Raw genomic sequence first — 20314 nt, 5'->3', positions numbered from 1 at the left:
ACCAGCCCCGGCAGCACCGCGGCCCCGCGGCGCAAACAGGAACCCGGTAGCTTTGTTCTAGCCCCGGGGTGGGATTTGGGGACAGGGGTCGCACAGGGCGGCTCTGCTGCCGATGGGCTGGGAGGCAGGGATGCCGTTCTCTTTCCATTTAACGCCTTGGTAAATCCCCACGCCGAACTCTCGGATGGTGAACGCCGTGGTTGTTGCGGCCCTTTGCCGTCGGGGTTTGCGCAGGGGCTGCTGAGCCCGGCGAGGTTGGGAGCATCGTGTGCGGGGGCTGCTGGGGCTGGTTTGCTAAGCCGGGTAAAGCTTTGTGGGCTGGGGAAACAGCCCTGGCAGCTGTAACACCGCCGGCACAAGCTCCTTGCACAAGGAGCCGCCTGGGCAGAGCGGGTTGCCCGGCGCTGCAGCCACGACGGGGTCACCACTCGCAGCCACTCGCTTTGCACCAGCTTTATCGAGCCTGGGGGTGCCCGTGGGTGCTGTGTCCCCATCCCCGCTCTGGTGGCCGTCCCCAGGGCCGTGCGGGTGTCCCCGCGGCCGGGAGGCGCAATAGGAGGCCGATGGCGGCGTCGGCGAGCCAGGCCGGGCCGTAGCTGAGCGGCAGCAGCAGCAGCCGCGCGTCCCAGCACACGGCGTAGCGGCTGCAGGGCCGGCGGGACAGCAGCGCGTGTGCCACGGCGCCGGTGACACGGGACAGGCGGGAGCTGCTCAGGCGGTGCAGCAGGACGGTGCTCCTGGCGTCTGGGGGGACAGAGAGGGGTCACCGCGGCACGCCGGTGGTGCCGGCATCACCGGGGCCGTGCGGGGGCGTACTCACAGGACTCCAGGTAGCGGTGGCCATAGGCGGCCTGGGTCTCCGGAGGGAGCCGCTCCCAGAGGCGCCGGTAGCCCGTCAGCACCGCCGCGGGGTCCGTCATCGCCGTCCGGAAGCCACCGGGTTCAATGATGGAGACCTGCACCCCGAAGGGACGCATCTCGCGCCTGGGCGGGAACAGGACGTCAGCCCCATGGATGGAGCCGCCGTCCCCGGCCCGTAAACCCCCCCGGGCAGCCCGTCGTCTCCGGGGTGGGTCAGGGGAGCCCTGTCCTTGCTCAGGGGTTTCTCAAAACCCTTCCCCTGGTTGCACAACGGTTGCTCCAGCGGTTTCCCAACACGTGGGCGACCATGTCGGTATTTCACAAGCCCCCACCCTGGCTGGATGCTCTACAGGGAAGGAGGGAAGTGGATGCAGCACAAAACCCAGCGTGGGGAAAGTGGGGCAGAGCCGGCGGCACGTCTGCACCCGCCAACGCACACCGGGCTGCCGGACCAGCCCTGGCACGGGGCAGCACCGGGTGACCGTCACTGCTGTACCTCAGGCTGTCGGAAAAGGCCTCCACGCCGAACTTGGAGACGCAGTAGCCCCCGCCGAAGGCAGCGAGCCGGCCCATCACGCTGGCCACGTTGACCACGCGGCCCCGCGCCCGCCGCACCAGCGGCAGGAGGCTCAGCGTCACCTCGATCAGCCCCAGCAGGTTGACGTCCAGCACCTTGGCAAAGTCGGCCTTGCTCAGCCACTCGTTGGGGGCGGTGGGGACGGCGGTGCCCGCGTTGTTCACCAGCCCCCAGAGACCTGGCGAAGGGGACGAGGTGACCCGGAGCCGCCCGTGGGGCGGCAGGAGGGGCGGCACAGGTGACGATGGGGACGACCGCCCCGTCCTACCTCGCTCACCCACGCGCTCCCGGACCCAGGCGGCAGCGGCGGCCACGCTCTGGCTGGACGTGACGTCCAGCAGGACGGTCTGCAGGCGCGGCGAGGCGGCCGCCCGCAGCTCGGCGGCGCCGCGCTCGCCCAGGCAGGCGGCCAGCACCCGCAGCCCCCGCGCGTCCAGCGCCCGCGCCAGCACGTTCCCGAAGCCGCTGTCGCAGCCCGTGATCAGCACGAACTTCTCCGACAGCCCCGGCACCGTCTGCCGCTCCCGGTGCCAGCGCCGCAGCAGGAGCAGCCCGGCCAGCGCCGCCGCCACGTACAGCCACATGCTCGGTACCGGCGCCGGCCTCTGTGCAACCCGCGGTTGTGTCTGTGCCGTATATATAGCGAGCGGCGCAGAGGTCCAGCCCCAGCCCGGTCACTGGTGGGAGAGCCGGTTACTGGGATGGCTCTGGGACGCACTGGGGGAGAGGTGGGATTGCAGCAGCACCTGGAGAAGGTTTCATGTCTCCGTTGCAATCCCCGGCCTCGCCTGGCACAGCCAGGCTCTGCCCGGCCCCGTTGCTGCAGGGAAATCCACCCAGGTTTGCACGGCTCTGGTTTTATTGTGTGTGGTAACTCCCGGAGCGTGGGCTCGGACCAGCGCGGCTCTCACAGCCCGGCGGGGGCTGGACCCTGCCTGGAACGGGCGCTCGGGGAACGGCCGGACACCCCACGAGCTCCCGCGGCGCAGCCGGTGCTGGTGCCTTCAGAGGGGCAGGGACGCGGCCGCGGTGCCGCGGCTGAACACCAAACCCCGCCAGGCCGGCAGCCGGAGTTGTCTTTATTCAGAAGCAAAGCACAGCGGGTTATCAGGCCTACATCGAGTTAGAAATTCAGGAAAACCACAGTCACGACCTCGGCCGCGGGCGATGCCAGATCCCGCCCGCGCCACCTACGCGGCCATCGAGGCGGGTTTGGGCCGGGGCCAGTTGAGCACGGCGTCGGCGAGGGCGGACGGCAGGTAGCTGAGCGGGATGAAGAACAGCTTGGCGTCCCAGCCCGCCGAGTAGCGGCTGCGCGGGCAGCGGCTGGTCAGCGCGTGCTCCATGCAGTTAATCACCGGGCGCAGGTCGGGGCTGCAGCTCTTCTGCGCCTTCCGCACCTGCGCCACGACTGCGGGGGCACAACGCGCCGGTCACGCTGCCGGGCTCGGAGCCTCGGGGGGGGACGGGGCGGTGGGACACCCCGTGGCCCCGGGAACGTGCCTCGTGTCAGGAAACGGCACCGCTTACCCTTTAGGTGAGGTACTTACACTCCTTCAGGTATTTCTCCCCGTAACTTGCTTTGATTTCTTCCGGGAGTCCCTCCCAAGCGGAAAATAAACTGTTCTCCAGGATCTGCGTATTGATGACCTGTGTCCTGAAGAAGCCGGGCTCGATCACGCTGACCTTCACCCCGAAGTCGCGCATCTCGAGCCTGGAAGGGATGGAGCCCCATGACCAGGGCCAAAGCCAAGCTGGGCACCGCGGCGCAATCGCCCGGGGCAAGGTCCGAGGGGGGGCTGTGCCGGGGCAGCCGGCGTGGCCGCACCCTCCCTGGGAAGTTATTGGGCGCGGGAACGGAATGAAACCTCTGCCAAGGCTTTGCCTTCCCTTTCCCCGGGCAACCCCTGCAGCGGGGAAACTGGGGCCGTGTCTGCTGTACTGGACTTACCGGAGGCTGTCGGAAAAGGCCTCCACGCCGAACTTGGAGACGCAGTAGCCCCCGCCAGTAAAGGAGACGCGGCCCATCACGCTGGCCACGTTGACCACGCGGCCCCGCGCCCGCCGCACCAGCGGCAGGAGGCTCAGCGTCACCTCGATCAGCCCCAGCAGGTTGACGTCCAGCACCTTGGCAAAGTCGGCCTTGCTCAGCCACTCGTTGGGGGCGGTGGGGACGGCGGTGCCCGCGTTGTTCACCAGCCCCCAGAGACCTGGCGAAGGGGACGAGGTGACCCGGAGCCGCCCGTGGGGCGGCAGGAGGGGCGGCACAGGTGACGATGGGGACGACCGCCCCGTCCTACCTCGCTCACCCACGCGCTCCCGGACCCAGGCGGCGGCGGCGGCCACGCTCTGGCTGGACGTGACGTCCAGCAGGACGGTCTGCAGGCGCGGCGAGGCGGCCGCCCGCAGCTCGGCGGCGCCGCGCTCGCCCAGGCAGGCGGCCAGCACCCGCAGCCCCCGCGCGTCCAGCGCCCGCGCCAGCACGTTCCCGAAGCCGCTGTCGCAGCCCGTGATCAGCACGAACTTCTCCGACAGCCCCGGCACCGTCTGCCGCTCCCGGTGCCAGCGCCGCAGCAGGAACAGCCCGGCCAGCGCCGCCGCCACGTACAGCCACATCCTCGGTACCGGCACCGGCCCGGCTTTGGCCCTGCCCGTGTGGCGCCCGTTAATGATTAATTAGCGCGGGGTCGGCAGTGGCTCCGGTGCAACGACCGCGGGGCCGCCGGCGCTACCGGGCTCCGGGCGGCTCCGCCCCGTCCGTTCTGCCCCCTGGATGCTGTCCCGGTGCGGGCGTCCGGTCCCGGGGCTGCAGCTCTGCCCCGGGGCGCCGCTCCGGCTCCACCCGGGTCTTTTCGGGGCCGGTCGCAGCCGCGGGGCCGCCGGGGAATCGTTAAACCGGAGCGCGGCGGCGCCCGGGGGTCCCGCGGACCCCGGGAGCATCCGGGCACCCCTGGGAGCCCGCGATGCGGGAACCCCCGCACACCCCCCCGCTCTGATCCCCCGTTCCCCCGGTGCTTCGTGCCCGCCGGTGTGTCCCGAACCCCGCGGTGCCCCGGGCCCGCCCCTCCCCGGGGCCGGACTACAGCTCCCGGCGGCCCCCGGGCCGGTCCCGCCGCTTCCCGCCGCCGTTTCCCGCCATGGAGCCTTTCGAGCCGGCGGCGCTGCCCGAGCTGCTCCCGGTTTTTTACCGGCGGCTCTTCCCGCACGGCGCCTACGGCCGCTGGCTCAGCTACGGCGGCGGTGAGCGGGGCGGGGGCCCCGGTACCGGCTCCCGGGGGGGAAATCCCGGGGGATGCGCTGCCCGGGACACCGGGGGATGGGGGGCCGGGGGGACTCAGGGGTGCAGGGAGGGGGTGTCGGCGCTGCCCCCCGCCCTCAGCCCGACCCCCCCCGGCTCCCCGCAGCCGTGAAGAACTATTTCCAGCTGCGGGAATTCTCCTTCACGCTGCGGGACGACGTTTACCTGCGGTTCCAGTCCTTCGGCAGCCCCCAGGAGCTGGAGCGGGAGCTGCAGCGCATCAACCCCTACAAGATCGACATCGGGGCCGTCTATTCCCACCGGGTGAGTCCCGTCCAGTCCCGACCCGTCCCGTCCCGACCCACCCCCCGGGGGACACAACCACCGGGGTCCCCGTCCAACGCTGAGCCCGTCCGGTCCCGCAGCCCAACCAGCACAACACGGTGCACCTGGGCGCCTTCCAGCCGCAGGAGAAGGAGCTGGTGTTTGACATCGACATGACGGACTACGACGACGTGCGGACCTGCTGCAGGTGCGTGGGCGGAACGCGGGGCGGGAGGAAGGGGACGCGGGGCGGCCTGACCCCCCCGGCTCTACCCGCAGCTCGGCTGAGATCTGCGCCAAGTGCTGGACCCTGATGACCATCGCCGTGCGCGTCATCGACCGCGCGCTCGTGGGTGAGCGGCTCGGGGATGTGTCCCGACCGCGCTCTGCCCCGCAGCAACACCCTGACCCCAAAGCGGGGGGGTTGCCGGGGGGTTTGTGGCGCTGGGGGGCACCACAGCCCGTCCCGACACCGGCTGTTCCCCCGCAGAGGACCTGGGCGTGCGGCACCGCCTGTGGGTGTACTCGGGCCGGAGGGGCGTCCACTGTTGGGTGTGCGACGACGCGGTGCGGAAATGGTCCCCGGCGCTGCGGGCGGCCACCGTGGAGTACCTGACCCTGGTGAAGGTGGGTGCGCGGGGCGCCGGGGACCCCCTGCCCGCCCCCCAGCCCTGAGCGCTGCCGTGTCCCCAGGGCGGAGCGGAGACGGTGAAGAAGGTGAACCTGTGCGACCCCATCCACCCCTTCATCAGGTGCGTGGGGACGCCCCGCCCGGCCCCCGCGGCCGCCGGTTGTGGGGTAGGATCATAGAATCAATCATTTTGGTTGGAAGAGACCCTCAGGATCATCGATAACCCAACTTTAGCGCTAAACCGTGTCCCCAAGAACCTCGTCTATGCACTTTTAAACCCCTCCAGGGATGGTGATTCCACCACTGCCCTGAGTAGCCTGTTCCAATGCCCAACAACCGTTTCTGCGCAGAATTTTTTCCTAATGTCCAACCTAAACCTCCCTTGGCGCAACCTGCGGCTGAGCTTCTCCCCGCCGCTCCGCAGGCGCTCGGTCGGCGTGGTGGAGAAATACTTCAAGGCGTACGCGCTGGTGGGCCAGGACATCCTGGGCAGCCCGGAGAGCTGGGACAAGGTGCTGGCGCTCGTCCCGGACGATATCCTTCACATAGTGGGCTCACCGGGCGTGGAGCGGGGGTCTGGGCAGGGGGAGCGGGACCGGTGGCATCCGCGATCAGCCTTGACCGTGGCCACAGCACCGGGAGGTGCTGCAGAGCGAGTTCTCCAAGAAGCGGGACTCAGTGCAGCGCTGGGGGCTGCTGAAGGGCCACATGGAGTGGACACGGGTGAGTGGGGGCCCTGGGTGAGGGTTGGGGGCTCCCGCAGGCCCCCCCTGACCCGTTTGTCCCCACAGCAGCAGGTGGCGGCCGGGAAGGGCGTCACGCCGTGCTACGCGGACTGGGAGATCATGCTGCAGTACTGCTTCCCCCGCCTCGACATCAACGTCAGCAAAGGCGTGGGCCACCTGCTGAAGAGCCCCTTCAGCGTCCACCCCAAAACAGGTGGGGCTGGGGGCCCACGGGACCCGCACCCCTCGGGGACCCCCCGTGGCCGGGCACCCCCCGCCGTGAGTCCCCTCTCTCGCAGGTCGCATTTCGGTGCCGCTGGATCTGCAGAGGCTGGACCAGTTTGACCCGTTCGCCGTCCCCACCATCAGGTATGTGAGCGGGTTCGGGGGGTCCCGGGGGAGGCCGGCAGCCCCCGCCATGTCCCACCGTGTCCCGCAGCTCCCTGTGCCACGAGCTGGACGCGGCTGGCGATGCCGGGGAGCAGGAGGACTGCGGCGAGACGGAGCCCAAGCGCCGTGTGCGGGGTGAGCGGGGGGTCCGGGGTGAGCGGGGGGTCCCCCTGCCCTACTCCTGCTCAACCCCCGAATCCCCCCAGACTACAAGAAGACCAGCCTGGCGCCCTACGTGCGGATGTTGGAGCAGTTTGTGGAGGAGATGGAGCGCGCCCGGCGGGGCGAGCGGCTGCGGCGGAGCGGTGAGGGGCGGGGGGGACCCCGAGGGGGGACCCCAGCTCTGAGAAACTGCTTTTTCTATAAAATGATCCGTTTCTCCTCTCTGCAGACCTGCAAGGAGACTTCTGAGGTCTCGGGGATCCCGGTCCTGGACATGGGGACACTGAGGGACCAACTGTCACCTCCACCGGCCGTGGGGTCCCGGTGTCGTGAGCGGGAACCCCAGGGCTGCTGGCCGCCCGGTCCTGCTCCCCACGGGCCCTTTGCAATTTTTCTACCTTTTGTACTTTTTCTACACAAAAACCATTAAACGTCTCTGTCACCCCAGTGCCTGCACTTGGGGATGCGCCGAGGTGGGAGGGAGATGGGGCTGGATCTGGGGGAGAGCCGGGGGTCTCTGCCCCCCGTAGACCCCGTACCCCACCCCGGGGGCCCCGTACCCCCCCGTACCCCACCCCGGGGGTCCCGGCTCGGCCCGGAACGCCTGAGCGCGGCTCCCGGGGCGGGCGGCGGGCTCTGCCGCTGCACCGGAAGTTCTCGCCGTGCCGGAAGTCGCGCTTCCAGCTTTTCGGTCTCTTTCCGCCGCCATCTTGGGCCCTGCTCCCCGCACGGTGAGTCCCGCCGCTGCCATCCGCCGCCATCCGCCCAACCGGGGCGGCGGCCGGGTCGGGAGGGAGGGCGGGAGGGCGGTGGCGGCCCGGTGGAGGCCGCCGCTGGGGTCGTGGTCGCGCCGGGCAGGGCTGGGCGGCGGGGGCGGCCCCGCGCACCGGGAAGGGGCCGCCCGCTCCGGGGAGGGGGAGGCGGGCGAGGCCCCGGTTCAGGGGAGCCCCGTTGGCACCGGGACCGGGCGGCGCTCGGGGCCCGCTGGGCTGGGAGTGCCCGGGACCGACCGCGGCTGAGCGGTACCGGAGGCGTTCGGTGCCTCTGGGTTCCCGGTGGCCGCGCTCGGGCTGTCCCAAGGCCCGGCGAGCCCGGGGCTGACGCCTTGTCCCTCTCCCCAGCAATGCCCGGCGAAGCGACAGAAACCGTCCCGGCCACTGAGCAGGAGCTGCCGCAGCCGCAGGCTGAGACAGGTGAGCCCGGGGGGGAACGGACACCGGGGCCCGTTCCGGGGGTTCCCGGCGAAACCCCCTCGGTTGTGGCTGCAGGACCCAGGACTGGAGTCACACGGGATGTGACCGGGCCGGGGGAGCCCCGGGGAGTGACGGGGCAGCTGCGGGGCGGGGGGGGCGTGCGGGGCCGGGTTTGGGTGCGTGTCCGTTCCCCGCCGAACCAGGGGCTGGTGCAGAGCAATGAAGATGCTGAAGTGAGTGGAGCATCTCCCGTGTGAGGAAAGGCTGAGGAGCTGGGGCTCTGGAGCTGGAGAAGAGGAGACTGAGGGGTGACTCATTCATGGGGATCAATATGGAAAGGGGGAGTGTCAGGAGGATGGAGCCAGGCTCTTTTGGGTGACAACCAGTGACAGGACAAGGGGCAGTGGGTGCAAACTGGAACACAGGAGGTTCCGCTTAAATATGAGAAGAAACTTTTTCATGGTGGACCAGGCTGCCCAGGGAGGTTGTGGAGTCTCCTTCTCTGCAGACATTCCAACCCGACTGGTTCCTGTGTAACCTCATTTGGGTGTTCCTGCTCCGGCGGGGGGTTGGACTGGATGAGCTTCCGAGGTCCCTTCCAACCCCTGATGTTCTGGGATTGTGCAGGGTTGGCCACCGGCGCGGTGAGGCTGTCAGCGGAGAGGTGTGAACTGGAAATATCACACTTAGTGCAGGTGTCGGGGAGCTGGAGTGGGTGCTCTGATGATGGCCGCTGTCTGTCCAGCCAGTGTCTGTCCGGCTGGTGCTGCGGGGGCTCAGGCCCAGCTCAGCTCGTGGCCGCGGTTGTCACTTCTGCTCGAGGTGCCAGTGGGTTCCGCAGAGCACCGAGCATCCTGGTGACTGTTGGCACCGTCACTGATGTCTGGCGCTCCTGGAGCAGTTGCCCAGCGCCTGGCCAGTGCCCATCTGCTCCCGTCTGGGGAGAGGTTGGAGAAATGGGCCATTAGGAGGTCTGATGCTCCCTTGTCGTGCCGGGCTCTCTGAACCAGCCCGATTTGGGCTCTGCAGCTGTCAGTGGTTTCTCCCCTCGCCGTCCCACCAGCGAACGTGCCAGGACGCGCAGGGCCGGAGCTGCCGGAGGGCGGGTGCGCAGCTGTGTTGGTGCACGGCCGGGCCAATTCTGCTCTCCCGACCGGCTGTGGTGCCGGTTCTGCTGGTCAGGCCAGCGCTGCTCTCACTGGCTGTCACAGACTCTTCCCCTTTGATCATGCCGGTGCCGTTCGGAATAACCGGCTCTCCCGGCGCTGGCTGGAGGCGGCGTGTGGGGGAGCCAGCTGGCAAGTGCTCTGGGCTGTGGGACTCGTCCTAATCAACTCTTGTTCTCCCCGTTCAGCTCCAGCCCCTCCCGCAGCCCCAGTCGCTGCTCCAGCGCCAGGTACGCGGAACACTCGTTAACACCGTGTGCCCGTTAACCAGAGTTTGCCGTTCTGGGGGCTGTAGTGACGTTAACCCTAACAGCTTGCAGGGGGAGTGCAGGGACTCGGTGTCGTCCCTTGGTGTCCTTGTCCCCAGGGTTCTCCTACCTGCTGGGGCTGGGGGAGGTTGACCCCTGCCAGGGCACTCCTGAGACACTGTGTCATATTGGACTTTCCTTCCTGTCCTTGGAGGGGGTCCTCATCACCCCCCCTGCTCCCACCAGCCGGGATGTGATTTCCCAGGCTCGGAGCAGCGCCAGAGCTCCAGCCAGGGCTGTGCCATGCTGGCTGGGGCTGTGCCACAGCTGTGCCGGGCCAGCCGCCGTCTCCTGTCCCCTCCTGTCGCCTCCTGTCCCCTCTCTCATGGCTTCACTCTCTTTCTCTCCTCCAGCTGCTCCTCAGGCTGCTCCTTCCCCGGCTCCGGGCCCCGCTCTCCCTGCGGAGCTGCCCAGCCCAGCCCCTGTTTCCCCTCCTGTGGTCCCGGCTGCGGTGACCCCCGTGTTTTCGGCCCCCCCCCAGCTCCCCGCCCCAGCTCTGCAGGTCCCAATTACTGTTGCCCCCCCTCCAGCTCCCTCGTCCCCAGCTGCAGCCCCAGGGTCTCCAGGGCCTGTCCCAGTTACCCCAGTGTCTCCAGGAGCCCCCGCTCTGGCTGCTGCCCCTGCCGCAGTGCCAGCGGCTCCCCTGGTGAGTCCCGGTTCTCCTCCCATGGCAGGTGCCCCCGGGGTAGCCCCAGCCCCTCTCCCCCCCTCCCCTGTCCCTCCAGCAGCCCCCGCGGCCATGGCATGTCCCCAGAGCCCAGGCTCCCCGCCTCTGCCCATGGCAGCCCCGCTCGGTCCTGCCACAGCACCGGCAGCAGCCGCCCCGGCAGTGCCGCTGTCCCCCGGCAGCCCCACTGCCACCCCGCTGGCTGCTGCTCCGGCTGAGCCCCAAGCCCCAGCCTGTCCCCTGCTGCCTCCTGCTCCTCCCCAGTGCCCAGCCGGTGCCGTCTCACCACCCGTCATCCCGGCTGCCCCCACGGCCCCATTGTCACCCCCTGTCCCCCTGCTGCCGGCTGGGATGTCCCCTGGGAGCCTCGCTGCTGCCCCACCGGGCCCAGCCCCTGGTGCTCCACTCTCCCCACAGCTCCCAGTTGCTCCTGTCACCAAGACTGGTCCCCTGGCAGCCCCAGCTGCTGCCCCCCCAGTCCCTCCCTTGGCAGCCAGGACACCTCCCGGCGGCCCAGACCCTCAGGCAGCACCTGCGGCAGCTCCTGCCCCAGCCAAACCCTCTGCGGGAGCTGCCCCGTGTTCCCCAGGGCCACTGACACCAGCAGCTCCCAGTGCCGCCCCAGCAGCTCCCAGTGCCGCCCCAGCAGCTCCCAGTGCCACGCCAGCAGCTCCCAGTGCTGCCCCAGCAGCTCCCAGTGCCGCACCAGCCGTGGCTGCTCCAGCCAAAGCAGCTCCAGCGAGTCCCGGCTCCCCCCCAGCAGCTCCTGTGCCTGCTGTCCCCTCAGCCCCTGCCAGTCCCCCGCCTGTCACAGCGGTAGTGGCAGCTCCAGCCACCCCTCCTGCAGCCAAATCACCTCCTGTGAGCCCGGTCACTGCCCCGGTGTCTCCTCCTGCTCCAGCTGCACCGGTGATGAAAGCTCCACCAGCTCCGGCTGCCGCTCCCCCAGCCAAAGCGGCTCCCAAGAGCCCTGTTGCTGCTGCCCCAGCTGCTCCTGCAGCTCCAGCTGCCCCTCCAGCCTCCAAAAAGCTGGCAAAGGGCAGCACCGTTGCTGCCCCAGCTGCTCCCTCTGCCCCTGCAGCACCAGCTGTCCCCCCTGCGCCCAAAGCCCCCCCCAAAAGCCCGGTTGCAGCCCCAGCTGTTCCCCCAGCAGCTCCGGGGGTTCCTGGTGCCTCCCCAAAGCCATCGGCTGATCATACGGCCCCTGCTCCCCAGAAAGCTGAGGCCTCTGCTGCACCGGCTGGTACCCCACCACCTGCCTCCTCTGCCCCCACCAAAAAGCAGCCCCCTTCCAGCAAGGTGAGCAAGCCGGGCCCCCACCTGCCCCCCCCCAAGCCCCCTGCGAAGGCCGCAGCCCCCGTCAGCGCTGCCACCGAGGACGAGGACCTGCCGCCTCTGATCCCCCCCGAGCCGCCCGCTGCCGAGCCGCCGGCGCGGCCCATCCTGGTGGACCTGTCTCCCCGTGCGGCCGCGGCCCCCCCGGGGTCCCCCGCTCCCCCGGCTAAGCCCGTCCTGAGGAACGACAAGGGTATTTGCCGCCGGGGTTTGCCGTGTGCATGGAGTGTCACTGCCTGCCCACTGGATACTAACCCGCCCACGGCGCCACTAGATGCCCGGGGCTGAGCTGTGCCGGACCGAGCTGATTGCCCCGAGCAGCCGGTGAGCCAGGGAACGGGGAGGGAGACGGCCCTGGGACCAGGCTCGGCGCAGCCGGTGGCACTAACGCCTGTTGTCGGCACGGAGCACGGTGTGTTTGTGGTGTGGGCGCTGCGGCTCCACTGCGTACCCGGTGTGTGTCTGCTGTTGTGGTTCTCCCTCTGTCCATCTGCCAGCGGATGGGAGCTGTGGGCAGCGCAGGTGCCCAAATGGGCCCATCCCCAGGCGCGCACCGACACCGGCAGAGCTGTGCCGAGGGCTCCTGTGTGCCCAGCGTGGCTGTGGGGCCCTGTCCAGGGGAGGAAACAGGACCGAATCCAGGTAACGGCTACACCATGGGGGTCCTGTCGCCCTCTGGCTCGGCTCTGCTTGCTGCCGTGTGGTCGCACACGGCCATGCCGCGGTTGGCAAGCTGATGGCAGCAGTGCTGTAGGAGCCGGCAGCGCTCTGAGCCACCCCGGCTCCGGCAGCTGTCAGGACCTGGCACAGAGGCCGCTCCTTGACGGGGGTTTTCAGGATAATTGCAAATTGTCCCCTGCGGTGAAGTCACGGAAAGGACCTGGGGAATTAGGTCTCTTTTCTGTGCTGCGTCTGAGCTCCTGGAGCTGCAGCTTCACCGCAGGGAGCTGGGGTGTCCCCGTCCGCAGCTCAGGCCAGCGGTGACTCGGCGTTCCGGAATGGGTCTCCAGGCACCCACAGGGCTCTGGCAGCAGCATGGGGCTGATCTCACTGCATCCCCTGGACCCGCCTGAGCCACGGAGTGACGGGTGTGTGTTTTTAGGGTCCGGAACAGAGTCTGACAGCGATGAATCTGTACCAGAGCTCGAAGAGCAAGACTCCACACAGGCCACGACACAGCAGGCACAGGTAGGGCAAGCAGCACGTGGCAGCGGTGAAGCAGGATCCATGCTGGTGTCATCCTCTGCCGCCACGGGATTCTTGTCATTCCTCCTTCTTTTCTCTCCTTGCAGCTTGCGGCAGCTGCTGAAATAGATGAAGAACCCGTTAGCAAAGCAAAACAGAGCCGGAGCGAAAAGAAAGCACGGAAGGTGAGGTGGGGCGGCGGGTGAATCAAACTGCATGTCCCCAAGTCCCAGCAGGGTGTCCCCAAGTCCTGGGGTCTTCGCGCTGGACCCTGCTCAGGGCTGCAGCTCCTCCCGCCCCGTATGGTTCCAGCCAGGTGTTCAGGAGCCGAGGGAGCTTTGTGTGACTTTCTGCACAGGGGAACGCTTTGTTCAGGGTAAAAATCCTCGTGTGGAGGGGCCCGGGGTCGTACTGTGAGTCTCGCAGTCATGGAGCAGGGAGTGCCCTCTCGGGAACACTGCTCTGTAGCAGGAAAACACGAGCACGCCGATCTCTGGAGAGCAGATGTGTGGATGCATCTTTTCGCCAGCCACGCTGTCTCAGTAACTCATGTGTCTCTCATGTTTTTCAGGCAATGTCTAAACTGGGTCTTCGCCAGGTGACAGGAGTAACCAGAGTCACCATCCGGAAATCCAAGAACATCCTCTTCGTCATCACAAAGCCAGACGTGTACAAGAGCCCAGCGTCAGACACCTACATCGTCTTCGGCGAAGCAAAGGTGAGCAGACGCTGCGGCTCCGTGACCGTGTCCTGCTCTGCGCAGGGCCAGCCTTGCTCACGCTTCTTCGCTCTTCCAGATCGAAGACCTGTCCCAGCAGGCCCAGCTGGCAGCTGCAGAGAAATTCAAAGTGCAAGGAGAAGCCGTTTCAAACATCCAGGAAAACACACAGACCCCCACCGTGCAGGAGGAGAGCGAGGAAGAAGAGGTATGGGCGCCTTCCCCAGCCCCGAGGGGCCTGCGCCTGCCCCGGGCTGCCCGTCCACGCACGTCCTGCACAGCATCTGCACTTTGTGTTCAGATCCCTGCGTTTCCTTCCCTTGTCCGTGTTTTTGCCATGATGGCAAAGGGAGGAGATTCCTTCCCGGGGGGATCTGGTCCCCAGGACTGTCCCCAGGGCTGGTTGTGCCTCCCAATCCCAACACGGAGCCAGAACCGTGTGCAGGGCTGGCGCGAATCCCGCTGCTCCCTCTCCTTCAGGTTGACGAAACCGGCGTTGAGGTGAAAGACATCGAGCTGGTGATGTCCCAGGCAAACGTGTCGCGAGCAAAGGCCGTGCGTGCGCTCAAGAACAACAGTAACGACATCGTAAATGCGATAATGGTGAGTGTGCGTGCGGGGGGACGTCCCGGGGTCGGTGCCGCTGGCTCCTCACCAGCCTTTCTCTCTGCAGGAGTTGACGATGTAGCTGCCAGAGGGCGGAACCTTTTTTGGTGTTTCAGAGAAGAGTAAGATGCAACTAAATTTAAAATTTGTACTATTTCTATCAATTAATAAAAATTGTGGCTTATTGTTGGTGACACACGTTCTGCTCGTTGTCGGCTTCACTGCCCTCCCGGCACCGGGGTGGAATGTTCCTGGGGGGAGATCTCGGCCCCAATACCCCGTCCTGTCCCCTGTGTCCTTCCCGTCCCCGGGAAGCCAGAGGGGATTTAACAGGTGATGGTGACCGGAGCCCTTTGGTACCGGGAGCCCTTCGGTACCCTCAGCCTGGCCAGGCCTGAGGCAGGGATGGCACCAGAGGTTTGCACGGCAGCGTTTGACAGTTTATTAATAATTAAGAACCCTGGGGTGTATTAGAAGGGGTGTGTTTAGTAGGTCAGAGAGGTTCTCCTTCCCCTCTACTCTGCCCTGGTGAGATCACATCTGGAATATTGTGTCCAGTTCTGGGCCCCTCAGTCCAAGGACAGGGAACTGCTGGAGAGAGCCCAGCGCAGCCACGAAGATGCTGCAGGGAGTGGAGCATCTCCCGTGTGAGGAAAGGCTGAGGAGCTGGGGCTCTGAGCTGGAGAAGAGGAGACTGAGGGGTGACTCATTCATGGGGATCAATATGGAAAGGGGGAGTGTCAGGAGGATGGAGCCAGGCTCTTCTGGGTGACAACCAGTGACAGGACAAGGGGCAATGGGTGTAAACTGGAACACGGGAGGTTTTGCTTGAATATGAGAAGAAACTTCTTCATGTGAGGGTGCCAGAGCCTGGCCCAGGCTGCCCAGGGAGGTTGTGGAGTCTCCTTCTCTGCAGACATTCCAACCCGCCTGGTTCCTGTGTAACCTCATCTGGGTGTTCCTGCTCCAGCGGGGGGGTTGGACTGGATGAGCTTCCGAGGTCCCTTCCAATCTCTGACATTCTGTGATGCTGTGAACCCGGGGCTGCCAGCCTGGGCCCTGCCGCCAGCATGTGCTCCCGCACGCAGGGGTGTGGGCCCCAAACCGGAGGCTCCGGGCCGGCCCGGGATGATCTAACGGCGGCGGGGCGGGCTGTGAGTTGCGCTCTGCCGTGCACAGCCCCGGGGGTTCGGCTGGACCCCGCGGGATGGGGCCCGGGTGAGGCCCGTCCGCCGACCAGGCCCCGCCGCGGCTGCCCCGTCGCCACGGCAACCGCCGGCCCCGCCCCTTCCGGCCCGCAACGCGCCTGCGCGGCGAGAAGCTGCTAGAAGGGAGGAGGGAGCGGGCGCGCGCGCGGGAGGGGCGGGGCGCGGGCGGGGCGGGGCGGCCGGCCCCGCGCGCCAGGGGCCGCACGCGGCGGGTATTTTGCTGCGTCACCAGCGCTGGGCGCCGCCGCGCGGGGCATTGTGGGAGCGAGGCCGCGCCGAGCCCCGAGCAGCCGCCTCGGCCCTGCCCCCGGTACCGCCGCCGCGCACAGCCGGACCCGGCCCGCACCGCACCAGCAGCGCCAGCCGGAGCCGCCGCCGTTCGTCATGTGAGGCCCGGGGATGGGGAGCGAGGGGGGCGCGGCCTGGCGGCCGGAGGACGCTGTCCCGGAGCCCGCGCTGGGAGGCGCCCTGAGGGAGCGGGCGTGGGGCGCGGGGCCTGGCGCGGGGCCTGGCCCGGGGCCTGGCCCGGGGCCGCCTCCCGCGGGGGCCGCGCGGGTTTGCCCGCTCCTGCCCCGCTGTGAAGGGAACGGGGCTGCGGGGCCCGGGCGTGCGGGATGAGCGGCGGCCGGCGCCGCCCGGAACGGGGGTGTTGAGCGGCACCAACGGCCGCGGGCGAAACCGCCGGGAGTCCCCGGTGAGCGGCGGTTGATCCGCCTGCTCACGGGGCTCTCCGTGAAACGGCCCCGGGAAACCCCCGGTCCGCGGGGCCCCGAGCAGCCGAGCTCGTTGTGATTCCCGGGGCAGCCGCAGCGGCCCCGGAGCCGCGTGTGTTCCCGTGCACACGGCGGTGCGGAGGGAGGAGGAGCCGAACTTCACAGGGTGATGCTTTTGGGGTGAAATCCGCCCGTTCCGGGGGTTGTGCTGTTACCCGCCGCATCTCCAGGTATTTCCCTTCGATGCGCGAAGGTGGTCGTGCTTTTCCGAGGCTTTTCGTTGCTCAGAAAGCTGATGTGCTGCAGGTGCTGAGCAAAGTGGGGCCGGTTGCTGCTTGTCCCTGAGGCTTTTACCTCATCTCGATCTGACTGAAAGCGAGAAGGACGCCACAAAGTTGGAGTTTTTCATTTACTGCCTGTAGAATACATCATCTAGAAACTACAACGCTACTGCATCCCGCTTAAAATTGTCTGTAGTCTGAAACTAGTTATTAAAAAATAAAAAGCTTTTCTGGGGTGTATAAATGAAATGAAAACTAATCATGTAAAGCAGATTTCTTAGGGCTGAAGATCTTGTTCAGCAGGTGACTTTTGCAGCATCCTCAGCCTGTAGGAATTGTCAGGAGACAAAGACGAGTCCCCAGTAGTTGCGACCGGTGGCGGCGAAGCTCCAGGACGGGTTTGGAAACCTCTTGAATCGCGCCAGCAAGAGCTGAGGTTCATCATTCGGTGTGAGAAGCTGCATCTGTGCCCGTCGTGGGCAGGGACGGGGGTCTCTGGGGTGACACTGAGCGCACGTGTCACCCGCGACTGCTGCTGCAAAGCTTCTGGAACCTGCTCGATTGTCACAATTGCCCTCGGGATGCGAGGACTTGAAGGGACAGTTGAGTGCGGGTTAGGAAGTCACAAACCCACGGGTGGCAGCAAACGTAGATGCGACAGATTAAGTCCTTGAGAACGTGGGATGCAGGCAACTCGTTCCCTGGGCTGCGCTGTGGTTACATGTGTATAGCATTTAAATTAATCTCCTTCAAGGAAATGTAAATCTCGCGGGGATGACACGTAACCAGAGCACAGGGTGTGAGGCCAAGTCCCCCGGGATGAGTTTGGGCAGGAAGGAGGAACCGTTGGGTGCTGGTGTTCAGAGTCCTGGCGGGTTCTGTAAGAAAACAGGAGGTTTTCTGGGGGTTCGGGGGCTCTGAGGAGTCTCCGCGTGGGCAGCGCGAGCGGCTGCGGCGCATCCGTAACCGCAGCTCCAGCCCCGCACTACTGGTTGGAGCGGTAAGTCCGGCCTAAGGAACGTTTCCGTCCTCCCTCTGGGAGGTTCAGAGATTTGCAAACCAGATAAAAAAGAGCGAGAGAGGCAACTCCAGCGCGGCTTTAATTACAGCAGGCGTGTTCAGGGTGGGAAGCACTAAATATTTCGTGTTAGAAATGGGGGTTCTGGTCTAGTAAATTTTCTGTGGTCTCTTTGATTCCGTAGCTCAGATGCACGTGAGCTTTCCGGCAGCTCTGGGCCAGCTCAGTGAGACTTTTGAAGCGCTGCAAATGGGCTCTCGGTGCCTCAAACCCCCCGATCTTGGCAAAGATACCGAGGTCGCGGCCAAACCGCGGCTGCAAGACCCAGGAGCACGTGCAGCTCCCCGGGACAGCCGGAGACGTCTCCATTGAAAACCATTACGAAGTGTTAACGTGGTTCAGGAGCCCCCATGTTGTCCTGAGCAGGGACACGATTTCTGTTGGGTAACGGTGTGTTGGGGTTTGTCCTCAGCAGAGCGAACAGCTGGTGGTTTCATCCTCATGTTTCCTCTGAGAGTCATTCCCTATCGGAAGAGGAAACGTGTCCCATAATTAAAAATACCATCATAAGAAAATAACAGTTGGACTTGCTGACCTTAAAGGTCTTTTCCAACCGAAAACATCCTATAAAATTGCTCCTCTGCTGTTGGACTTCACCTAAACAAGCAGCGTTTCCTAAAAAAAGGGAAAGCGTTGGGTTGTCACCCGGTGGGATAAACAAGGGGACAAGTGATGGTTCGGCAATAACCGGGGCCAAACGGTGGCTCTGACGCTTCTCCCGCTCCGTCCGCAGGCAGCCCGCCTCCGCCAAGTGGTACGACCGAAGGGACTACGTCTTTGTGGAGTTTTGCGTCGAAGACAGTAAAGATGTTAATGTAAATTTTGAAAAATCCAAACTTACATTCAGGTAGGAGCCTCAGGCTGCGGAGCTACAGCGGGTTCTGTTAATGAAGCACGTTTGTTCTATAAGATGTTTTGTGCTAAATGCTTTTTTTTTTGTCTCAACAGTTGTCTTGGAGGAAGTGATAACTTTAAACATTTAAATGAAATTGACCTTTTTAATAATATTGATCCAAATGTGAGTATCCTCTTGCCTGGTCTCTCACTGTACCCTGAAAATACCATTTGTTATCTCAAGTCTGATCTGAGCAGTTCCCACTGAGGTTTGGGGTCGTGCTGACGGGTATTTGCTCTTTTCCAGGAGTCAAAGCATAAAAGAACAGACAGATCTATCTTGTGTTGTTTACGAAAAGGGGAGTCCGGCCAGGCGTGGCCGCGGTTAACGAAAGAGAGGGCGAAGGTGCGTTTGTGCTTAATTCTGTTTTAATTTGGGTCGTGTCTACACGATGTAGCGGGGTCACTTCTGATCAGAACGTGGTTCATACTGACCTCTTCTGCCAGCTGCGGCTGCTTTTCCTTTACCCCTCACTAACCCCCGTGTTGCTTCGCAGCTCAACTGGCTCAGTGTGGACTTCAACAACTGGAAGGACTGGGAGGACGATTCAGACGAAGACATGTCCAACTTCGATCGCTTTTCCGAGGTACGGGAGCACAAGGACCTGGGGTTCGCGTTTCCTTCGGGTCCTGGCGCTTTCCTGTGTCACCAGTGACTGCTTTGTGGGTATTAAATGAACATTTGTCCTGTGGCAGCTGCTGGTTGGTTTGCAAGGCAATTAATTTATTTCTTAATTTCTCACCTTGTAATTTCTGCAATTTTGCCAAACAACTGGCGGCTGCTGGTTGGAACAGTTTTAAGCTGGTTTTAGATTTCTACGGCGCTCCCCTTGCTCAGCCTTCACACCGTAACGTGGTGATTCTCTCCCAACAGATGATGAACAACATGGGCGGAGACGACGATGTAGATTTGCCAGAAGTAGACGGGGCAGACGATGTAAGTTTGTTCACAGCCCTGCACGGTGGGAGGTCAAACCCGCATCCCTCGGCGCCGGTAACGGGTTAAAACGCACCAAACCTTGTCTGGGCAGAGCGGCCGCGGGTGTTACGGGGCTGGAAACGAGCACGTCGTGTGGAACCGGGAGATTTTGACGCGCACCCCAAGCTCGATGGGCTTCAAAACAGCAGCTTGTATGCTGGGGGGTGGAGGGAAAAGCGTCTTTGGGTGCAGTTTGTTCAGTGAATGTTTCTCCTTCTTTGCAGGACTCACCGGACAGTGATGATGAGAGTAAGTTGGCGCTGGGGTTGTTTGCACGGGCGCTGGCTGAGCGCTTGGGTTCAGCAGATGTTCTGTGCTCTTGGTCTCGCTAAATCCTGGCTCGAGTTGATTCCTGAGCGCTCTGAGACGATAGAACCTGGTGCAAGCGCTTCCGCACCAGCACAAAATGTTGGTGGGACCTTCCCCGCTCGAGTACCGGAGTGAGGGGGGAGACCCAGAACTGCCCTGTGTCCCTTGTGATGTGCTGGGGCTCCTGGTCGCTTTTTTAAAAAAAAAACAAAACCAAAACAACAACAACAAAACCCAGCCACTAACACTCTCCTCTTCCTCTCTAGAAATGCCGGATCTGGAGTAAGAACAACCGTTGTCTTCAGGGTTTGGGGAAAGAACTTCATCACAACATTTCATAATTGAGATAAGAATTCCTGAGTTGATAGCCCTCCCGGGAGATCCTGCATCCTTTAACCCATTTTCAGCCCATTTCGATGGCTTCCCCGAGGGTTGGTGTGTCCCGGCGCGCGGCTCCGCAGCCGCCAGAGGCAATAACGTTCTGCATGAACCGCGTTCCAGACTTCCAAACAAAAAAAAGAAAACCCCATTGAGGTGTAGGCAGTGGATCCAGAGCAGTCGCAATAAAGTTTACAGAGCCTCTTTTCCTCGTAGCAGATGTAATTACACCCGGAAATCCTGAATTTACACCATGGGGTAAATGAGTTGGTGTTTCGGGTTTTCTTTTTTTGGTTCTTTGTTTGTTTTTTTTTTTTAATTTCCACACCACCCCCCCCCCCACTGTGGCCTGAAATTAACTAACTACTAGGAACAAAACTGGCTGAAA

The 20314-nt window shown here is 64.6% G+C and overlaps 5 protein-coding genes across 8 annotated transcripts; 3 read left to right on the top strand and 2 right to left on the bottom strand.

Annotated features, from left to right (window-relative positions):
- Window positions 1–57: 57 nt before the first annotated feature.
- On the bottom strand, window positions 58–2022 carry LOC136000413 (retinol dehydrogenase 16-like). Its single transcript, XM_065654193.1, has 5 exons — window positions 1707–2022; window positions 1358–1616; window positions 821–984; window positions 527–744; window positions 58–294 (listed from the first exon to the last, which is right to left on the bottom strand). The coding sequence occupies exons 1-5, from the start codon at window positions 2020–2022 to the stop codon at window positions 58–60; spliced, it is 1194 nt and encodes a 397-aa protein (XP_065510265.1).
- A 271-nt stretch (window positions 2023–2293) lies between these two features.
- LOC136000544 (retinol dehydrogenase 7-like) lies at window positions 2294–4408 on the bottom strand. 2 transcript variants are annotated; one of them, XM_065654426.1, is made up of 4 exons: window positions 3739–4408; window positions 3390–3648; window positions 2989–3095; window positions 2294–2849 (listed from the first exon to the last, which is right to left on the bottom strand). In XM_065654426.1, exons 1-4 carry the CDS (start codon window positions 4052–4054, stop codon window positions 2629–2631), a joined length of 903 nt encoding a protein of 300 aa, XP_065510498.1. In that variant the 5' UTR covers window positions 4055–4408; the 3' UTR covers window positions 2294–2628. The 2 variants fall into 2 exon arrangements, with proteins under 2 accessions (XP_065510498.1, XP_065510497.1); XM_065654425.1 differs by having other exon boundaries at window positions 2295–2849; window positions 2989–3152.
- A 167-nt stretch (window positions 4409–4575) lies between these two features.
- PRIM1 (DNA primase subunit 1) lies at window positions 4576–7334 on the top strand. Of its 2 annotated transcripts, none has more exons than XM_065654474.1 (13): window positions 4576–4678; window positions 4843–5000; window positions 5102–5208; window positions 5280–5353; window positions 5491–5627; window positions 5694–5752; window positions 6056–6166; window positions 6264–6354; window positions 6426–6570; window positions 6656–6725; window positions 6796–6881; window positions 6953–7051; window positions 7138–7334. In XM_065654474.1, exons 1-13 carry the CDS (start codon window positions 4576–4578, stop codon window positions 7155–7157), a joined length of 1260 nt encoding a protein of 419 aa, XP_065510546.1. In that variant the 3' UTR covers window positions 7158–7334. The 2 variants fall into 2 exon arrangements, with proteins under 2 accessions (XP_065510546.1, XP_065510544.1); XM_065654472.1 differs by having other exon boundaries at window positions 6423–6570.
- A 233-nt stretch (window positions 7335–7567) lies between these two features.
- Window positions 7568–14290, top strand: NACA (nascent polypeptide associated complex subunit alpha). Of its 2 annotated transcripts, XM_065654444.1 has the most exons (10): window positions 7568–7639; window positions 8030–8101; window positions 9456–9497; window positions 9929–11770; window positions 12680–12765; window positions 12870–12947; window positions 13334–13480; window positions 13560–13688; window positions 13961–14083; window positions 14154–14290. In XM_065654444.1, exons 2-10 carry the CDS (start codon window positions 8032–8034, stop codon window positions 14166–14168), a joined length of 2532 nt encoding a protein of 843 aa, XP_065510516.1. In that variant the 5' UTR covers window positions 7568–7639; window positions 8030–8031; the 3' UTR covers window positions 14169–14290. The 2 variants fall into 2 exon arrangements, with proteins under 2 accessions (XP_065510516.1, XP_065510517.1); XM_065654445.1 differs by lacking the exons at window positions 9456–9497; window positions 9929–11770.
- Window positions 14291–15595: 1305 nt separating this feature from the next.
- Window positions 15596–20133, top strand: PTGES3 (prostaglandin E synthase 3). The gene is made up of 8 exons (XM_065654530.1): window positions 15596–15680; window positions 18100–18213; window positions 18315–18384; window positions 18508–18606; window positions 18758–18847; window positions 19135–19197; window positions 19464–19488; window positions 19815–20133. Coding segments are annotated over exons 1-8 (483 nt in total). The 5' UTR covers window positions 15596–15678; the 3' UTR covers window positions 19835–20133.
- Window positions 20134–20314: the final 181 nt, after the last annotated feature.

Source organism: Caloenas nicobarica, chromosome 33 (assembly GCF_036013445.1).
Source record: "Caloenas nicobarica isolate bCalNic1 chromosome 33, bCalNic1.hap1, whole genome shotgun sequence".
In the NCBI taxonomy this organism is placed as follows: Eukaryota; Metazoa; Chordata; class Aves; order Columbiformes; family Columbidae; genus Caloenas; species Caloenas nicobarica.
The sequence above is the reverse complement of the archived record's forward strand: the minus strand, read 5'-3'. Positions and strand labels throughout refer to the sequence as shown.